The sequence below is a fragment of the Pseudophryne corroboree genome, chromosome 2 (assembly GCF_028390025.1).
Source record: "Pseudophryne corroboree isolate aPseCor3 chromosome 2, aPseCor3.hap2, whole genome shotgun sequence".
Taxonomy (NCBI): domain Eukaryota; kingdom Metazoa; phylum Chordata; class Amphibia; order Anura; family Myobatrachidae; genus Pseudophryne; species Pseudophryne corroboree.
This window is the reverse complement of record NC_086445.1, coordinates 712,089,814-712,109,575: the sequence shown is the minus strand read 5'-3', so window position 1 is coordinate 712,109,575 and position 19,762 is coordinate 712,089,814. Positions and strand designations below refer to the sequence as shown.

General features: G+C 45.5%; 1 protein-coding gene across 4 annotated transcripts; it reads right to left on the bottom strand.

The window, feature by feature from the left end:
* Positions 1-652: 652 nt before the first annotated feature.
* On the bottom strand, positions 653-18,546 carry LOC135045840 (uncharacterized). Of its 4 annotated transcripts, none has more exons than XR_010238272.1 (4): positions 17,583-17,799; positions 6,783-7,482; positions 3,392-3,931; positions 653-1,504 (listed from the first exon to the last, which is right to left on the bottom strand). XR_010238272.1 is itself a non-coding variant. In XM_063955329.1 (4 exons), the coding sequence occupies exons 2-4, from the start codon at positions 7,163-7,165 to the stop codon at positions 739-741; spliced, it is 1,527 nt and encodes a 508-aa protein (XP_063811399.1). In that variant the 5' UTR covers positions 7,166-7,482; positions 18,419-18,546; the 3' UTR covers positions 653-738. The 4 variants fall into 4 exon arrangements, 3 of the variants coding, with proteins under 3 accessions (XP_063811399.1, XP_063811398.1, XP_063811400.1); XM_063955329.1 differs by lacking the exon at positions 17,583-17,799 and adding an exon at positions 18,419-18,546 and having other exon boundaries at positions 3,554-3,931; XM_063955328.1 differs by having other exon boundaries at positions 3,554-3,931; positions 17,583-17,774.
* Positions 18,547-19,762: the final 1,216 nt, after the last annotated feature.

Here is a 19,762-nt window from a genome sequence, read left to right as displayed (position 1 = left end):
TCAGGTTTCCTACACTTATACATGCAGACCCTCGTATCAGGAACTTCAGGGTCCTCCTTTATTGCCACAATCATGTACTGAATATTCTTAGCCAGTTTAGGATTCAATCTGGCATCATTATAGTCGACACAGGAATCAGTATCCGTGTCGGTATCTGTGTCTAACTCGGTATCTGTGTCTACTAACTGGGCAAATGAACGCGTCTGTGCCCCCCAAGGGGTTTGTAAGCTGTGGTGGGTCACCAGGGTCCGGTGATCCTGTGGTCAGGGCCCTGGATGCTGTCCTCAGGAAGCCATGGCGGGGCCTGCCTGTAGCTCCTACTGTGCAGACAGACAGCAGCAGCTTGCAATCTGCCTGTTGCAGCCTTGATAGAAGCAATTAAAAATTAAAGTATAAAAAGGGGCTGGAGCACAGGAAACATCCAGCTCACTCAAACCACTAATCTAAAATGGTCTTGGAGGAGTATAGAGGGAGAGGAGCGAGCTAAACTTATTTAAAGAAATTTTAAGTGTCAGGATATATTTATCCACCTGTCTATACCCCAGTGTACTGTATGTACTCCAGTGTCCTCTAGAGGATCAAGGTGAAAAAATATTGCGTGCCTTTGATAAAGCAGGTTTTTAGTAAATGAATAAAAGTGCAAATAAAGTGCTTCCAGAGATTGAATTTATTTTAATGTTGTAACAGTATCATGTTTAACAAATAAAGTTCTTAATTTTTTTTTAAAAATCATTATCTTTATACAATTATATTTAGACGTTCAAGAAAATCACAGGTGTTCTTAAAATGTTCAACTCCGTGGTTAAAATCATTTGTTGTGGGATCAAATTGTAGACAAAGGTTTGTCATCTCATCTACATCCAATATAATGGTATTGTCTGGTACAACAACATTATTATTTGTTTCTATTGTGGCTGTAGAGCCATAGTTATCTATGCCATACTCATCGATGTTTACTTCTGTGTCAAACATTGGATTATGAAGCATTCCAGCTGTCCATAACTGCATTGGGGAATGGTATCTTTCAGTGCTCATAAGGTGATTATTCCATTGTGCAACAAATTCTGTTACTGCATGATTAATTCTTCTCAGATATACATAATGCAAAGCAAAGAGATGGCACTCATTGTTAGTATTTAGTATTCCTCTATGCTCCATCCATAAAAATAAATCTTTAAAGTAGTAGATGACAACTCTGTTTAATTCTGCCCATAAGCGTTCTATCCGTTGATTGTGAACACTCTGGCCAGTTATGAAGCTACCCCTATTAGGTCCTCTTGAGTTAATCATGTAACGTGCTATGTTAATATTTTCAACACCCATGTCTCCTCTTACTCGTAATGGTAATCCAAACCTTGATACACCTTTTTGAAATAATTGCAGTGTTGTTGATGCATTATTGTTTGTAGCAGTTTTAAGATAAATTATATTTCTGCTGAACCCATCTATGCAACCATGGAACACAAATCTCCAAGAGATTAGCTTGTGGTTACTGTCAATATGCCTGAAAGAAAGGAAAAAAAATAATGGTTATTATGATGACCTTGTTTTCAACAAAATCACATATTGCTACTCAAAATTATACAACTGTCTAATTTAAGTTTATGCGTTTCTTAAGAAATGAGGGGCTTTTAATAATTGTGAGCACCTACTAACACAAAGGTGATACTGTAACTAGGTTAAATATTGTGGAACAATTAACCAAAGGATACATCCTTAAGTATATACCGTTAAGAACAATGCTCTCATTCTTATCTAGTTGCAAAACAGCTGCAGCAGGCACATCAGTCTCTTTTTTCAAAATGTGCATACCTCAGAGCTGCAATGCGCATGCACAGTGCATGAATTATGATAACAGTCGCAAACACCATTTAGACAGTGTTCGTGGTGGTAAATTGGAGTGATTGGGTGAACACATGAGTCATGGATGTTCAGAATGCATTTTCTGGTCATGCATAAATGATCAGCTATTAATTACCTTGCTACTGGAGAGATCGCTGCATTCGGGGAGAGAAGCATAGCCTGCATGTCTACAGAGGCACTATATCTTTGTGACGCACCCATATGAAACTATGGTACTGATTTATCAGTATTTGTATGCCAGCTAGGAGGCAGCAGTGGGCAGATCTATGCTCAGATTGCTGTTCACATTTGCAAGTACAGGTTGAGTATCCCATATCCATATATTCCGAAATACGGAATATTCCGAAATACGGACTTTTTTTGAGTGAGAGTGAGATAGTGAAATCTTTGTTTTTTGATGACTCAATGTACACAAACTTTAATACACAAAGTTATTAATAATATTGTATTAAATGACCTTCAGGCTGTGTATACAAGGTGTATATGAAACATATGTGAATTGTGTGTATGTAGACACACTTTGTTTAATGCACAAAGTTATAAAAAATATTGGCAAAAATGACCTTCAGGCTGTGTGTATAAGGTGTATATGTAACATAAATGCATTCTGTGCTTAGATTTAGGTCCCATCACCATGATATCTCATTATGGTATGCAATTATTCCAACATACGGAAAAATCCAATATCCAAAATACCTCTGGTCCCAAGCATTTTGGATAAGGGATACTCAACCTGTATATGCATATATTGGAAAAAGCTAAAGGATAGAAACAGCAATCACATCTGAATGAGGTACAATGTGTCAACTATACCAGATTTGGAGAGGTTTTTTTTTCTACCATCTGAAGTTATTATCAATAGCAAACCCTGACAGACTACAGTTAATATACAAACCAACTAATGCTTTATTTGTCGAGTACAAAAGAAAAGTTTACATTACATGGGTGGGATATATAATATATTTTTAGTTTAGTAATCCCTTTTTATATCAATAAAATAATACTAGTAGTAGAATTACTATTCACACCATTACATTGTGTACAGTAGACCAAAAAAATAAAATGATAAAAAAAAAAATAGGTTCTGGTTTATTGGATTATTAAGCCTAAATGAAAGTGCACACAGCTGATTACAATGGATTATATACAATATCCTGGCCATCAGGATGCCGGCAGTAAATATCCTGACACTGGCATCCCGACGGGCTCAGCAAGTATGCTACCCCCCTATACCTCCTGCAGCCTAACACTATCCTCCCCCATAGTGCCTTACCCTAAACCCCAGCAGCTTAAACCTAACCCTCCTCCCTTAATTCCTAACCCTAACCTCCCACCTTCCGCAGCCTAACACTCCTCTCCCACAGACTAACCCTAACCTCACCCCCTAGTTCCTAACCTTACCTCCACACAGCCTAAACCTAACCCTACCCCTTAGTGCCTAACCCTTACCACCTCAACCCGCAACCTAACACTAACCTCCCCCAGTAAGTGCCTAAACACTCCCCCTTACCCTCGGCTACATACTCACCTCCTCTGGCATCCAGAGATTTGGATCCTGACGGGATTCCGGCGCTGGTGTCCTGATCCTGTTCAGGATTTAGGTGTTGGTGTCCCTAGCGGGTATAATATTCTGTGATCCTGACGGGAAGGATCGAGCCCTGGGAGCGCGATTGCAACAACATGTTCTTACCACAAATGATTTGGACCTGGTACACTATAAACTCTACGCTGAATAGCCCGTCTTTTACGAACAGCTCGGCCAACAGGATCCAGAAGTTGCAGCCTCCTTCTAATTTTCCACCTCTGTACTCTCAGTGCTCGGCTTCTGAGACTACCTTGAATATAACTTTCTCCAGCATTTGGTGTGGAATTTAGAAAACTCAAGATATGCTGATCAAGTTCATCATCACATATATCACTGAATCTGTTGTCAGAAGATGTAGGCAAGTTTAGTTCTTGTCGTCTTCTGTACAAAGTTGAAACACTGATGTTTAAGCAAGTTGCTATTCGAATCCACGAAAAGCCTAGTTCCCACAAATATTGTATCTGTTCTCTAGAAACAATGAACCTTAAAAAAAAAAAAAAACATTAATAAATACTGTTGTGAGATCTTGAAGAATTTGTGAATGTGTTTCACAGGCCGAAACCCTCCCTTTTTTTTTTTTAAAGTAGTCATTCACTTTTTGAAAATGTATCATATCATTATCTACCTATCAGCTTTAATAAACACTTGTCTGTTTCATAACACCCTTGAGTGAATGACTCAGACTCTGTACATTTGCATAAACATCTCTTGTGCGATTTTGCACAGAACTTGCTCATAAAACAATATTCACATTTGTAACATTTTGACATTTACATCTGGAGAGGCAATTACGGTGTTAAAAAGGGTACTTGGACACGAGCAGTAAGGGCTTATTCTTGTACTAGTGTTTCCGAATCTTGAATATAAGGCATATATGGCCAAAAATCGGCATAATTTACAGATGGTATGTGTCAGGTTCAAGTTTCAGATAATGATCACTTGTACCGGTGAATGCCCACATTAACCAGCAGTTATTTCCTTTGTCACATATTCCAAAAAAAAGTTTTGTAATAGACACAATTTTGTTATAATTGCACAAGAGATGTGCACATAACCTATCTTTAGTATATGTATCGAAATATGCATTCATTTACCTATGCCTTTTTAAAGACTAGATAAATATCTTAAAGGGTCTACTACGGTAAGCGAACACTCTGGATACCGGCGCCAGGATCCTGGCAACAGGGTGAGCACAAAAGAGTCCCTTGCAGGCTCACTGCGCTCGCCGTGCTATTTATATCAAATGCCTCCCATCTTAAGACCGCTTCTGTTAACACTTTAAAAAGCTTTTTATCTTCAGAAACAAAATAAAATTATGTAAAGGTTGGAGTGCACCTGGCACAGTAGATGACTGCCCCCCTGTCATATTTGAAAAAGGAAAGGCACGTGTTAAAAATGGGGTGTGGTCTTGTGTGAAAAGGGCATGGCCCCACAAGAGCACAACCAATTCAAATTATGCCAGACAGTAGAATTGCCCCTTAAGGGCCCTACACACTGGTCGATACCAGTGAAAGATATGAACGATCTAGTTCATTAATTAACGAAATACCACTCATATTTTTCAGTGTGGAGGCACCAACAATGAACGATGTGCGGCCCCGCGCTCGTTCATCGTTAGTGCTCTGTCGCTTGTGCATGCAGGCCAATATGGACGCTCGTCTATATTTGCATGCACTGCTATAGAGCCGGGTGACGGGGGGAGTGAAGAAAATTCACTCCACCCGTCACCTCTCCCCCACCCACCTCCAGGTCGCCCGTCTGCCGTATTGGCGGCGGGTCGACCAGTCTGTAGCGCCCTTTACTCACATTACAATACATAGTTGTGTCCTTTAGTCACAATACACCACACACTAGAGACCCTTATTAACATTATGCTTCACAATAGTTCCCCTTACACACATTATGCCAGAGTAGTGGCCCTTACACAGTGGGCGCACTAGCTAGTGCCAGAGATGTCACATCCTTTACATCATAGTTAATTTTGACAAGTATTTTCAATTTAGTTTTTGTCTTAGTCATTTACTTAAAAAATGAATAAATTTAAAGTAAAATCACATTTTAGTATTGGTTTTTGTTTCGTTTTAGTCAAGATTTAATCAGTACATCTTTGTTTTCATTTTAGTCCTGAAATTAACGGTCAACAAATGTGCATTTTTATACAGGTTGAGTATCCCATATCCAAATATTCCGAAATACGGAATATTCCGAAATACGGACTTTTTTGAGTGAGAGTAAGATAGTGAAACCTTTGTTTTATGATGGCTCAATGTGCACAAACTTTGTTTAATACACAGTCATTAAAAATATTGTATTAAATGACCTTCAGGCTGTGTGTATAAGGTGTATATGAAACCTAAATTAATTGTGTGAATGTACACACACTTTGTTTAATGCACAAAGCTATAAAAAATATTGGCTAAAATTACCTTCAGGCTGTGTGTATAAGGTGTATATGTAACATAAATGCATTCTGTACTTAGACTTGGGTCCCACCACCATGATCTCTCATTGTGGTATGTAATTATTACAAAATACGGAAAAATCCGATATCCAAAATACCTCTGGTCCCAAGCATTTTGGATAAGGGAGACTCAACCTGTAATACAAGATTCTAAATGCCAAAAACCTAACTTTTTAGAAAAATAACCATAACTTGTAACACATCATAACATATGGGAATGTTTACAATATATGTAGCTACAATCACACACTTTTATGCAGGTGCAAGAGACTACTGCAAATGTAATTGTGTTATTGTGAAAATGACACAGAAAAAACAGAAAAATGGACTAAACTTAACACTTATTCAAATAACAATAGACCTTGCCTGAAAAGCATACAATCCATGGTTGCATTGCCAATCACTTATGAATAGAAAATAGTCGAGGTGTCATCACAAAATAGATAATAATTAATCATATTATTCTGTTAAAACAAAGCTAAAAGTTGATATTTGGCAAATTTATGACCTGGAGCAGAATGTGAAAACATACTGACAGAACTTCATAAAATACAGTAAAATAACTCGCCAGGAACACAGAGTATGGAAGGGTCCCACCCATTGGCACCTGTTCAGTATAATCCTGACAGTAAAAATTCCAATGGATCACGGTCACTATTATTACCCTAGCACTATCTCACCGCTCCCACAGCCTAACCCTAACTGTCCATTTCAGCTACCTAACTATAACCATCCCCTTCTGCAGCCTAATGCTGGGTACACACTGGCAGTGGGCTGGTAGCACAAACTTAAAGTGATATTTTCAGCTTGATATTTCTTATTATAGAGCATTTTTACAATCAAGAAGAATACGTTGATGAAAATGAAACTTACCTTGGCCTACCTACACCGACACTTAGAAGGGGAGCAGAATATCCAGGTGTTTGATTACAGTCAAATAAATGATTGATCCTGGTTTGGATATCCTCAATTAACAAAACTGTATGCTGAGATATGTCTTCTAGCATTGGAAGTAAAGTACTGTTTCCGCTAATAAAATGGTGACATGCAATGAGCATTGCAATTAAAACTTCTAAATGGCTTTCAAGTTTTCTATGTAGATGTTCCAAAAAATTTATATCCACTGAAAAAATAGCCCTTTCTGCAATAGTACAGCTTGACTTTAGTGAAAGAAAATATTCTTGAATATCTTCCACTGCCTCGATTAATATGAAATTAACACATAAACAGAGGAAAATACAAAAAGAGTAACTCATGGTTAATGGTTGCAATTGAATATATATTTAGTTGATATATAGTTAAAAAAAAAAATAATAATATTGGAATTATCTTGTCCTTCAAATTATTTGGAGATTTGCAAAACTGTATCAGAAGTCTCTCAAATTCCCTCGCTGGGCCACCATAATCTACAGCTCCTTCTGCATTCCCAAAGGAATCAGTCAAGTCAGTCAAGAGGACAGAAACGAGATTGTTTTCAGCCGTAATCCACGACACGCTCCTTCACAGACTAGTCCGTGTTTAACTTAGAACTGCTTTCAGTATAAATCTGTACTGCCAGATTTCACAGAACACCCTTTAAAGTCAAAAACAAAAATAAATCAAAATTTAGTTTCAAATAACTTTTAAAAATAAGGGCAAGTACAAATATTTATATATTTAGCATTCATGATTACCAATCCAAGCACTCACACACAGATTTTGATTTAATTGATGTCAAATAATATCCACACACATGCACATACAGATGCATGAGCACACATTGCGTCAAATATGAAGCTGGGCACCTCTGCATATACACTATATGGACACTGTATCCCAATACATATGGAGCAGGTACTTAATTTCCAAATAGAACAGCTCCCACTCTTCTTGGAAGGCTTTCCACAAGATTTTGGAGCGTTTCGATGGGAATTTGGGCCTATTCATTCTGTAGAGCATTTATGAGGTCAGGCACTGATGTTGGACGAGAAGGCCTGGCTCACAAGCTCCGGTCCAGTTCATCCCAAAGGTGCTCGATGGGGTTGCGGTCAGGGCTCTGTGCGGCCAGTCATGTTCTTCCACACAGAACTCATCAAACCGTGTCTTTGTACCCCAGTGCATAACGCAAGGACTATAGTCATCTTGGAATAGTAAAGGGCCTTCCCCAAACTGTTGCCACTAAGTTGGAAGCATAGCCCTGTCCAAACTGTCTTGGTATGCTAAAGCATTAAGATTGACCTTCACTGGAGAAAAGGAGCCTAGTCCAAACCCTGAAAAACAGCCCCATAGCATTATCCCTCCTCCACCTTCACAGTTTACACAACGTAGTCAGGCAGGTACCATTCTCCCGGCATCTGCCAAACCCAGACTCGCACTCCTGACTGCCAAACAGAGAAGCGTGATTCACCATCACTCCACAGAACACATTTCCACTGCTCACCATTCATGTATTGTGGGAAGACCAATATTGCTATATTGTTGCTCCCAGGAGGGGAGTCATTACAAATTTTTGAATGAAACAGACGCCCCTTGATAAACTACAACTTATGCCAACTGTCTCGGATGGTAAAGACTAATCCTGGAATTGGGAGAACTCTACACCAAAGCATAATTTTATGCAGAAAAATCTACTAACCCTCTCCCACTACTTACCTAAACATAAGCCTTTCCCCCACAACCTAACCCTAAGACATCCCCTACTGACTAAACTTTACCCCTCCTTCCCCTCCGATAGCCTATTCCCAAGCCTCCCCAGCATAATTACGTTTGGTATGCCAACAGACAGGTTTCAGGCATTGTGAGAGGAGTCAGGATTCCGGCATGGGTCTTCTCACCAGTATCGGGTGATAAAGCTGATTATTTACCTTATAACATTCACTATATGTGGGTAAGAGACTCAGTACGCAATTGGCGTATGGGGTACCGTAAGGGTACGCACTTAGCGTAGCAGACGCTTAGCCGTGGTCGAGACGCACGAGCGGCACGCTCACTCACAGCTTTACGCTTGGTATCGAACACGCTATAGGCGGCCGACTACCGTAATGCTATGCTACTAGCGTAGCGGACGCTGTGACCGCGAGGGGAACACGAGCGGCGCAGACGCTCACGGGATGACACTCAGTAAACCTTGTATGCAACACACTGAAAGATTGAGTTTATACTGTAAACCTTACTACTGAAATACTGTAGCGATATAATGCTGCTTAACCTTGTTAATATAAAAGCTGCTTGAGCGATTGAGACGCTCCGAATACCCTCAGCAATGTAATAAACACACAATTCCTTGCTAAGGCTCCTAAACCTTTACTAACGAGATTTAGTTATATCAAAAGGGGAAACACAGTTAACATTTCATACACTACAGGCTAACATTAATATCTAACAGAATAACTACACATGAATATACAATAGCGGCACAATCGCAAACACAAATACATAGACTAAAGGGCCCTACTCATTTGGCGATTCGCCGCCGAGGTGCCCGACGGCCGATACGGCCGACGAGCAACCCGGCGGCGGGGGGGCAGTGACGGGGGGAGTGAAGTTTCTTCACTCCCCCCGTCACCCGGCTGCATTGAAGTGCAGGCTAATATGGACGAGATCGTCCATATTGGCCTGCATGCACAGCCGACGGGAGATCAGCGATGAACGAGCGCGGGGACGCGCATCGTTCATCGCTGTAGTCTCCACACTGAAAGATATGAACGAGTTCTCGTTCATTTATGAACGAGATCGTTCATATCTTTCATTATATCGGCCAGTGTGTAGGGCCTATAAGAATGAATGGCTAACATTACATGGGTAACAAAGTGGCCACAGAGAAACATACCATACGGGGAACACTCGCCAGCGCAACCGGATCCAGTCCTCCAATTATCAGAGATAAATGTTGATGAGAGAGAGTACTGGCCGGTCTGGGGACAGTGGCCTTTATATACACAACATACAGTACACTACAAAGGGCCCTACAATCGCATTGTTCATTGGACACAAGAATGTCTCTCTGCACTGTAACAAAAGGTCATAGGTGGATTTGAACAGGTGGGCTGTGACTATTACAAACAGCTCAGGTGGGAGGGAATCTCAGGATTCCCGCCGCATGCATGAACCGCAAATATAGTAAATGTCCAGAAACTACTAATAGACATAACTATACGCAGGAGCGATTAATCTTTACCTAACCAACACCGGATTGTTACTAATAAAATACTCTTCGGTTAGGTACCAGACACCACTGTTCAACCTTTGTATCATGAAAAGAAGGATTCCCAAGTCCATGAACCAGTCATATTAAACAAACTTACAGTTATTATTAAGGGGAACATTACCTATAAAACATACTATTTAGATTTATTATGTAACGATTGAGTCGCCCGCTAGACGCACAAACTCTACCGTAAATGCACATACCACACGCTCGAGTGCATGGCCGTGGAGGTGCCATCACGCAACTGCGAATATGCGCACGCACGGGAGAGAATGTGCATGTGCAGCGGGCAAGCGCATGGGGTGAATATATGGCAACGTGTAGCATGATATTTTTCCGACTGACACGCGATTCCAGGCGCCGGCATCCCAAAAGACAGGAAGCCAACTACATCCCGTATTAAGGATTACATGCAGGGTCAGGGACACAGAAAGAAGCCTGTATGTGCTTTGAGAGCTGCTGGGTATTGTACGCATGTGTGGTCTTGCTGAACACACATTCACAATTGATCATACATGCACAGCACCCATTTTAGTGGGTTGAGTTGCTGGTGGCCGGGATACCGGCTGTCAGGATCCCGGCACAAGGTTATATTCAGCCACTATGGGGTTCGTGACCCCCAGGAGAGGGAATAGTCCTTGCTTGACAGTATTCCAGCATCGGCATACTGACCGCCAGGATCCCAACAGCCGGCATATTGACTACATTGCATCCTCATACGGACTACCCTTTTCCGCTAGGATCCGGCGTTCAACCGCCATGCCGTCAAACGCAGCCACGGTAAGTCTTGGAACAGACAGGGTCCCTGTTGCAACAGGTCTTGTCTTAGAGGAAGCGGCCACGGATCTTCTGTGAGCATTTCCTGCAGATCCGGATACCAGGTCCTTCGTGGCCAATGAAGATTGTTCTCACTCCTCTTTCTTACCATTCTCAACACCTTGGGTATGAGGGGGAAGAGGAGGAAATACATAGTCCGACTGGAAAAACTACTGCCTGATGGTCTCTTGACCTGGCGCAATACCTCTGTAGCTTTTTGTTGAGGCGAGACGCCATCATGTCTATCTGGGGTAGTACCCACCGACTCGCAATCTGTGCGAAAACTTCCCGATGAAGTCCCCACTCTCCTGGATGTAGGTCGTGTCTGCTGAGGAAGTCTGCTTCCAAGTTGTCCACTCCCGGAATAAACACTGCTGAAAGTACGCTTACATGATTCTCCACCCAGCGAAGAATTCTGGTGGCTTCCGCCATTGCCACTCTGCTCCTTGTGCCGCCTGCCTTGGCGGTTTACATGAGCTACTGCGGTCACGTTGTCTGACTGGATCAGAACTGGCTTGTCGCAAAGTAAGGTCTCCGCTTGACGTAGGGCGTTGTATATGGCCCTTAGTTCCAGAATGTTGATGTGAAGACAAGTCTCTTGACTTGACCAAAGACCTTGGAAATTTCTTCCCTGTGCGACTGCTCCCCAACCTCGGAGGCTCGCATCCGTGGTCACCAGGATCCAGTCCTGAATGCCGAATCTGCGGCCCTCTAGAAGGTGAACACTCTGCAGCCACCACATAAGAGATACTTTGGCTCTGGGGGACAGGGTGATCAACTGATGAATTTGTAGATGTGACCAGGACCATTTGTCCAGTAGGTCCCATTGGAAGGTCCTCGCATGGAACCTGCCAAAGGGGATGGCCTCGTATGATGCCACCATCTTTCCCAGGACTCGAGTGCATTGATGCACTGATACCTGTTTTGGTTTCAATAGGTTCTTGACCAGAGTCATGAGTTCCTGGGCCTTTTCTATTGGAAGATAAACCTTTTTCTGGTCTGTATACAGAATCATGCCCAAGAAAGTCAGATGAGTCGTAGGAACCAACTGCGACTTCGGGATATTGAGAATCCAGCAGTGTTGATTCAGCACCTTCAGTGAAAGTGATACGCTGTTCAGTAACTGCTCTCTTGATCTCGCTTTTATGAGGAGATCGTCCAAGTACGGGATAATTGGGGTCAGGGACTCAGGTTCGACAGCAAAAAGGTCGACATACCTTAGGTCGGCACCAATTAGTCGACACACCTTAGGTCGACATGGACAAAAGGTCGACATGGACAAAGGGTCTACATGAGTATTTTATGTTTTTTTGGTGTCGTCTTCTTCGTAGAATGACCGGGAACACCAATTAGTGTACCGCGTCTCCTCGCATGGATCACTTCACTCGCCATGCTTCGGGCATGGTACCTTCGCTCCGCTACCGCGTCACTCAGCACAGATACCCGGGATTGAAAAAATGGCCCGGGATTGGCTTCCCTAGGCGTCAGCTATCGGCGAAGACTCACATTTCTTTCTATCTTCCTCTGGGAAGGGAAAAGCAACCAAGACCCTCTTAGGGATATGGAATTTTTTTTCAGGATTTTCCAAGGCTTTTTCAAAGATAGCATTTCATTTCTTAGATGCTGGGAAGGGGAGAGGGGCCTTTTTACTGTCCGGGAAAAAGGGCTCCTCAACGTGCTCAGGATTTGTGTCAGAAATGTGCAACACATCCTGTACGGCTTCAATCATCAACTGCACCCCCTTTGCAAGTGATGCCGCCCCCCTCGAAAAACATCCCCGTCACCGTCCGCAGTGTCAGAATCGGTGTCCGTGTCATCCTACATAATCTTGGCAAGTGCACGTTTGTGAGAATGTACTTGCAGGGACCCTGAGGAAGCAGTATCTGACCATACAACCATAGAGTATTGCTGTACCCGAGTGGCCTGCTCAGATCTAGCAACCCTTTCAGAAATCTGAGATATAGTCCCCCTAAGAGAGGCTAACCACTCTGGTTCTCTAGCTGGGATCTGCGCTACAACAGTGCAATCCTGGTTACATGGGATGGGATCTTCCTGAGAAGATAAATCCTCTGCAGCAAATGAAACAGAGTCTCTAGACATGTTTGCTAATACACACCAATCACACCACATACACACAGAGTACTGGGCAGACAGAGTTTCCCCACAAGAATGGCAGAGAGACACAGAGATTGGAGACAACCCATACACAGCGCTATTACAGGTATAAGGAGACCCTAAACCTGAGCTGACTGTCCCTTAATAGGCAACACAGTCTTTCACAGCCTCCCCTCCCTTCTACAATACCCTGGTACCGTACAGATAGCTGGAGTTGCACTTGAGGGAATGATCTTCCACTTGCATCCAATTGCAGGCAGGAAAATGGCGCTGAAACGCTGCTGGGTCCGCTCTGAGGATGGCGCCATCTTCCCGCTCTTCAAGATTATACTGGCCTGAGGATTTTAGGTGCTGGCTGAAATCCGCAGACCCCGACAGGCAGAATTGGTCAGTGTAGTGTCAGGCGCTGGCTCAGGGCGCCCCTCACAGCGCCGCACTGAAGTACTGCTGAGCCGTCCGGGAGCGCAGTTAATACTGCGCTCCTACCCTGAAGCCGCCATCTTCACACCGACTCCCTGCTATTTAGGGGGGACGGTGACTCACTCGTCACACTTCAGCTCTGCAAGGGGGTGGCGGCCTGCTGCTGGGGTGAGCGTTCCCCTGCGACGGGGAGCAATCTATCCCCTCTGGAGCTCAATGTCCAGTCAGCGGAGACAGTGGCTCAGACCCCGCAGGGCAGACACTGCTCCCCCCCTTAGTCCCCTCCTGCAGGCAGGCTGTTGCCAACAGCCTTCTGTAGAAAAAAAAAAACCTCTATAAAATCACTTTACTAGAAAAGCTCTGTATAGCTTCCCTAGCTGTGACCGGCTCCTCCGGGCACATTTTCAAAACTGAGTCTGGTAGGAGGGGCATAGAGGGAGGAGCCAGCACACACTATTAAACTCTTAAAGTGCCAATGGCTCCTGGTGGACCAGTTTATACCCCATGGTACTAATATGGACCCAAGCATCCTGTAGGACGTAAGAGAAAATATAAAAACATTTCATACATCAGGCCTAGGCTCCAACTGGTGGATTTCTCAAGTCAGGTCTCCCTTTAGTCTCATGACACATGCAGAACACAAATCCTGCTGGCCTGGGAACCAAATGTTGGGACAAACATTTGACGGACACTTTATAGCTTGTACTGTCCAGGACTGGACACTTTATAGCTTGTACTGTCCAGGACTGCGCTGGCTGGATCACCCTCTCCCACTGCCCATGTCAGTTGCTGCCAGTTTAGTCTTGCAAATGCCTGAGCTCTCACTAGCCCATGGCTCACAGTGAACATGATCGGTGATGGTGGCTCCAGCTGCAAGATTCCCTTTAAACAGAATACACCAACCACTGGTGTCTCCCTAATGTTTCCACAGCTCCAGCTGTCCTAGATAATCCCAAGGTTAGGGCTCTTGCTGTGAACCGCAATAAGGGCTGTAGAGAGCCACACCAGGCAGCGGTAATGGAATAAGTGCATGGATCCACATTTGCTTTAAAAAAAAAAAAAAAAAACTGCAGCGCTGTGAAACAGTTAAGACCTACACAGGGGGGTGCCTATCAAATCCAGGGGGGCATGGGGGGGGGCAACTGATTCCCACCTTTTTGCGTCGGGAAGTGGGTTCCTCTTTGGCCGGCAATCCTCTTTCCAGTGATATTTAGGAAGATTGGGCATGTGCGCTTTCAATGTGCAGTGCCATCTTCCGACAGGCCGGGACAGAGTACATGCACTCCTGTGCATGACATGGGCACACACTAATCTCTGCTGGGTATGAGACTGAATCTGCTAATTTGTCACCCCCCCCCCCCCCCCCCCCCCCCCACCCATCCCCGCTCCTGTGCTGTTGACATTGACAGCATTTCAAGCAGCAACAGCATACATACAGTAAGTCAGTGGCACTGCATAGCGTCTGGTGGCACCAGGGACGTTTCTAGGGGCCTGCCCTCAACCGCTGCAGTAGACGCGTTTGAGCACCCGCCCTCCCTCCCTCCTGGCTTCCGGTATCAGTTTCCTCTCCTCACACAGGTAGGTACTCCGATAACCCCCCTGCGTGCACCACTGCATGTTACATTCCAAATCAAATATCCTCCTCTCCCATACTATCCCTCAGTATATGCAGATCCCCATATTAAGTTACAGTATGGTACACACAGCCTCCCCTCTACCACACTACTCCTCAGTACACACATCCCCCCTCTCCCACATCATTCCTCAGTATACACACACAGCCCACCCCCTCCCTATTCCTCTGCACACACAAAGCCCCACGTCTCCTCTGCACACACACAGCCTCGCCCCTCCCTATTCCTCTGTACACACACAGCCCCCCCTCCCTATTCCTCTGTACACACACAGCCCCCCCCCATTCCTCTGTACACACACAGCCCCCCCCATTCCTCTGTACACACACACAGCCCGCCTCCCTATTCCTCTGTACACACACAGCCCCCCTCCCTATTCCTCTGTACACACACAGCCCTCCCTCCCTATCCCTCTGTACACACACAGCCCTCCCTCCCTATCCCTCTGTACACACACAGCCCTCCCTCCCTATCCCTCTGTACACACACAGCCCTCCCTCCCTATCCCTCTGTACACACACAGCCCTCCCTCCCTATCCCTCTGTACACACACAGCCCTCCCTCCCTATCCCTCTGTACACACACAGCCCTCCCTCCCTATCCCTCTGTACACACAGCCCTCCCTCCCTATTCCTCTGTACACACACAGCCCTCCCTCCCTATTCCTCTGTACACACACAGCCCTCCCTCCCTATTCCTCTGTACACACACAGCCCTCCCTCCCTATTCCTCTGTACACACACAGCCCTCCCTCCCTATTCCTCTGTACACACACACACACAGCCCTCCCTCCCTATTCCTCTGTACACACACAGCCCTCCCTCCCTATTCCTCTGTACACACACACACACACAGCCCTCCCTCCCTATTCCTCTGTACACACACACACACACAGCCCTCCCTCCCTATTCCTCTGTACACACACACACACACACACAGCCCTCCCTCCCTATTCCTCTGTACACACACACACAGCCCTCCCTCCCTCCCTATTCCTCTGTACACACACACACAGCCCTCCCTCCCTATTCCTCTGTACACACACACACAGCCCTCCCTCCCTATTCCTCTGTACACACACACACACAGCCCTCCCTCCCTATTCCTCTGTACACACACACACAGCCCTCCCTCCCTATTCCTCTGTACACACACACACAGCCCTCCCTCCCTATTCCTCTGTACACACACACACAGCCCTCCCTCCCTATTCCTCTGTACACACACACAGCCCTCCCTCCCTATTCCTCTGTACACACACACACACAGCCCCCTCCCTATTCCTCTGTACACACACACACAGCCCCCCTCCCTATTCCTCTGCACACACACAGCCCCCCCACTATTCCTCTGCACACACACACACAGCACCCCCACTATTCCTCTGCACACACAGCCCCCCTCCCTATTACTCTGCACACACACACACAGCCCCCCTCCCTATTCCTCTGCACACACACACACAGCCCTCCCTCCCTATTCCTCTGCACACACACACACAGCCCTCCCTCCCTATTCCTCTGTACACACACACACAGCCCTCCCTCCCTATTCCTCTGTACACACACAGCCACCCCTCCCTATTCCTCTGTACACACACAGCCCCCCTCCCATTCCTCTGTACACACACAGCCCCCCTCCCTATTCCTCTATACACATACAGCCCCCCCCCCCATTTCTCTGTACACACACACAGCACCCCTCCCTATTCCTCTATACACACACAGCCCACCCACCCCCCATTTCTCTGTACACACACACAGCCCCCCTCCCTATTCCTCTGCACACACACACACAGCCCTCCCTCCCTATTCCTCTGCACACACACACACAGCCCTCCCTCCCTATTCCTCTGTACACACACACACAGCCCTCCCTCCCTATTCCTCTGTACACACACAGCCACCCCTCCCTATTCCTCTGTACACACACAGCCCCCCTCCCATTCCTCTGTACACACACAGCCCCCCTCCCTATTCCTCTATACACATACAGCCCCCCCCCCATTTCTCTGTACACACACACAGCACCCCTCCCTATTCCTCTATACACACACAGCCCACCCCCCCCCCATTTCTCTGTACACACACACAGCACCCCTCCCTATTCCTCTATACACACACACAGCCCACCATACCTAATCCTCTGTACACACACAGCCCCCCCCCATTCCTCTGTACACACACAGCCCCCCCCCCTATTCCTCTGTACACACACAGCCCCCCCCCCTATTCCTCTGTACACACACAGCCCCCCCCCCTATTCCTCTGTACACACACAGCCCCCCCCCCCCCCTATTCCTCTGTACACACACAGCCCCCCCCCATTCCTCTGTACACACAGCCCCCCCCAATTCCTCTGTACACACACAGCCCCCCCCCCCCTATTCCTCTGTACACACACAGCCCCCCCCCCCCCCTATTCCTCTGTACACACACAGCCCCCCCCCCCCCCTCCCTCCCTCGTTATTCCAATCCTCAGTACACTTCCTCCCTATTGTACCTGGCTTTCCTGTTTGTTTCTTACAGAGGGAGCCAGCACACACCACGTGGAGCCAGCCAGTGACTCAGGCGATGGGCACTTGAGCAGGCAGAGGAGGACAGGGCTTTTACCTCACAGCAGCTCACTCTATGATCGGCTGGCTCAGTCTGGGGCCAGACACTGAATGTTAAGCAGAGCCAGCACGAGTGTTCTGCCTTAGTTCAGGGGCGGGACACAGACAGCTGCACCACAACTTATCCTGCCTTCCACATGAGCAAGGTCTAAACGCTGCCAGACACTCTCAGGAGGATCACTAGTCACCACTCACCTCACTTGCAGCTGCTGCGCTTTGTGTATGCTGTTGCAACATCACATGGCGCGCAGAAATCGTTATCGCGCCAAGACACTGGGGCAGGTTAACCACTTCCTCTACCAGACCATAGCCTGATCTACAATGAGGGGGCGTGGCAAGGGGCGGAGCTTCCAACGGCCGCTATTACTGCAGACCGCTATGCTATCCCACTGCTGAAACTAAGGCAGCTTCTGTACCTCGGCTGATGGCCAGTCTGCCCTGCGGATGTCTCCCCAACCCATGAGTGCTGGCACTGGAAGCTTGTCACTCATGCATACAGCTTCCCCCTCCCCTATACTCAGTGTCTGTCCTCCTGTGAGTGCTGCACATTACATTTTCCCACACTCTGCCCTGCAAACCACAACTATTAGCTGAGCTGATCTGCAAATGCTTAGCTGCTCATTGTGTGTCATGTGTCTGCACCCCTGGTCTCCCCCTCAGCCCCTCTTCGGGTAGTGTTTGTCACCAGACATTCCCCCCTGCACACACCCCAATGGTACAGTACCTAGAAAGGGGTCAGGCAGCCTGAGGCAGGAGATGAGCTGCTCTGCAATGTGCCTCAGTAACACTTCTCTGCTGCTGACAATGCCACCTAGAGAGAGATCCACTTCACAGCTCTTCCACACTATACTGATCCTCCTCCCAGCCAGCACCACTGCTTATATAGGAGAGCTGTGATTGGCTGGCTGCATCATGTGCTTTTCTCAGTGTATGTCATATCCCCACATCTCACCATAGTCCATAGCCATCTCAGTGTATGTCATATCCCCATCTCACCATATGTCATATCCATCTCACCATATGTTATATCCATCTCACCATATGTCATATCCATCTCACCATATGTCATATCCATCTCACCATATGTCATATCCATCTCACCATATGTCATATCCATCTCACCATATGTTATATCCATCTCACCATATGTCATATCCATCTCACCATATGTCATATCCATCTCACCATATGTCATATCCATCTCACCATATGTTATATCCATCTCACCATATGTCATATCCATCTCACCATATGTCATATCCATCTCACCATATGTTATATCCATCTCAGCACAATCCATAGCCATCTCACCATATGTTATATCCCCATCTCACCATATGTCATATCCATCTCACTATATGTCATATCCATCTCACCATATGTCATATCCATCTCACCATATGTTATATCCATCTCACCATATGTCATATCCATCTCACCATATGTCATATCCATCTCACCATATGTCATATCCATCTCACCATATGTTATATCCATCTCAGCATAATCCATAGCCATCTCACCATATGTCATATCCATCTCAGCATATGTCATAGCCATCTCACCATATGTTATATCCATCTCACCATATGTCATATCCATCTCACCATATGTTATATCCATCTCACCATATGTCATATCCATCTCGCCATATGTCATATCCATCTCACCATATGTCATATCCATCTCACCATATGTTATATCCATTTCAGCATAATCCATATCCATCTCAGCATATGTCATATCCATCTCAGCATAATCCATAGCCATCTCACCATATGTCATATCCATCTCACCATATGTCATATCCATTTCAGCATAATCCATAGCCATCTCACCATATGTCATATCCATTTCAGCATAATCCATAGCCATCTCACCATATGTCATATCCATCTCACCATATGTCATATCCATCTCACCATATGTCATATCCATCTCACCATACATCATATCCATCTCACCATATGTCATATCCATCTCACCATATGTCATATCCATTTCAGCATAATCCATATCCATCTCAGCATATGTCATATCCATCTCACCATACATCATATTCATCTCA

What these genes read in the sequence shown, in the direction of transcription:
- LOC135045840 (XM_063955329.1), bottom strand. Translation starts at nt 7,165, where the DNA reads ATGAGTTACTCTTTTTGTATTTTCCTCTGTTTATGTGTTAATTTCATA. An exon ending in GTCGGTGTAGGTAGGCCAAG is followed by an intron (nt 3,932 to 6,782) that starts GTAAGTTTCATT and finishes TTTTTTTTTAAG; the next exon opens with GTTCATTGTTTCTAGAGAAC. An exon ending in CCAGGTCCAAATCATTTGTG is followed by an intron (nt 1,505 to 3,553) that starts GTAAGAACATGT and finishes CCTTTCTTTCAG; the next exon opens with GCATATTGACAGTAACCACA.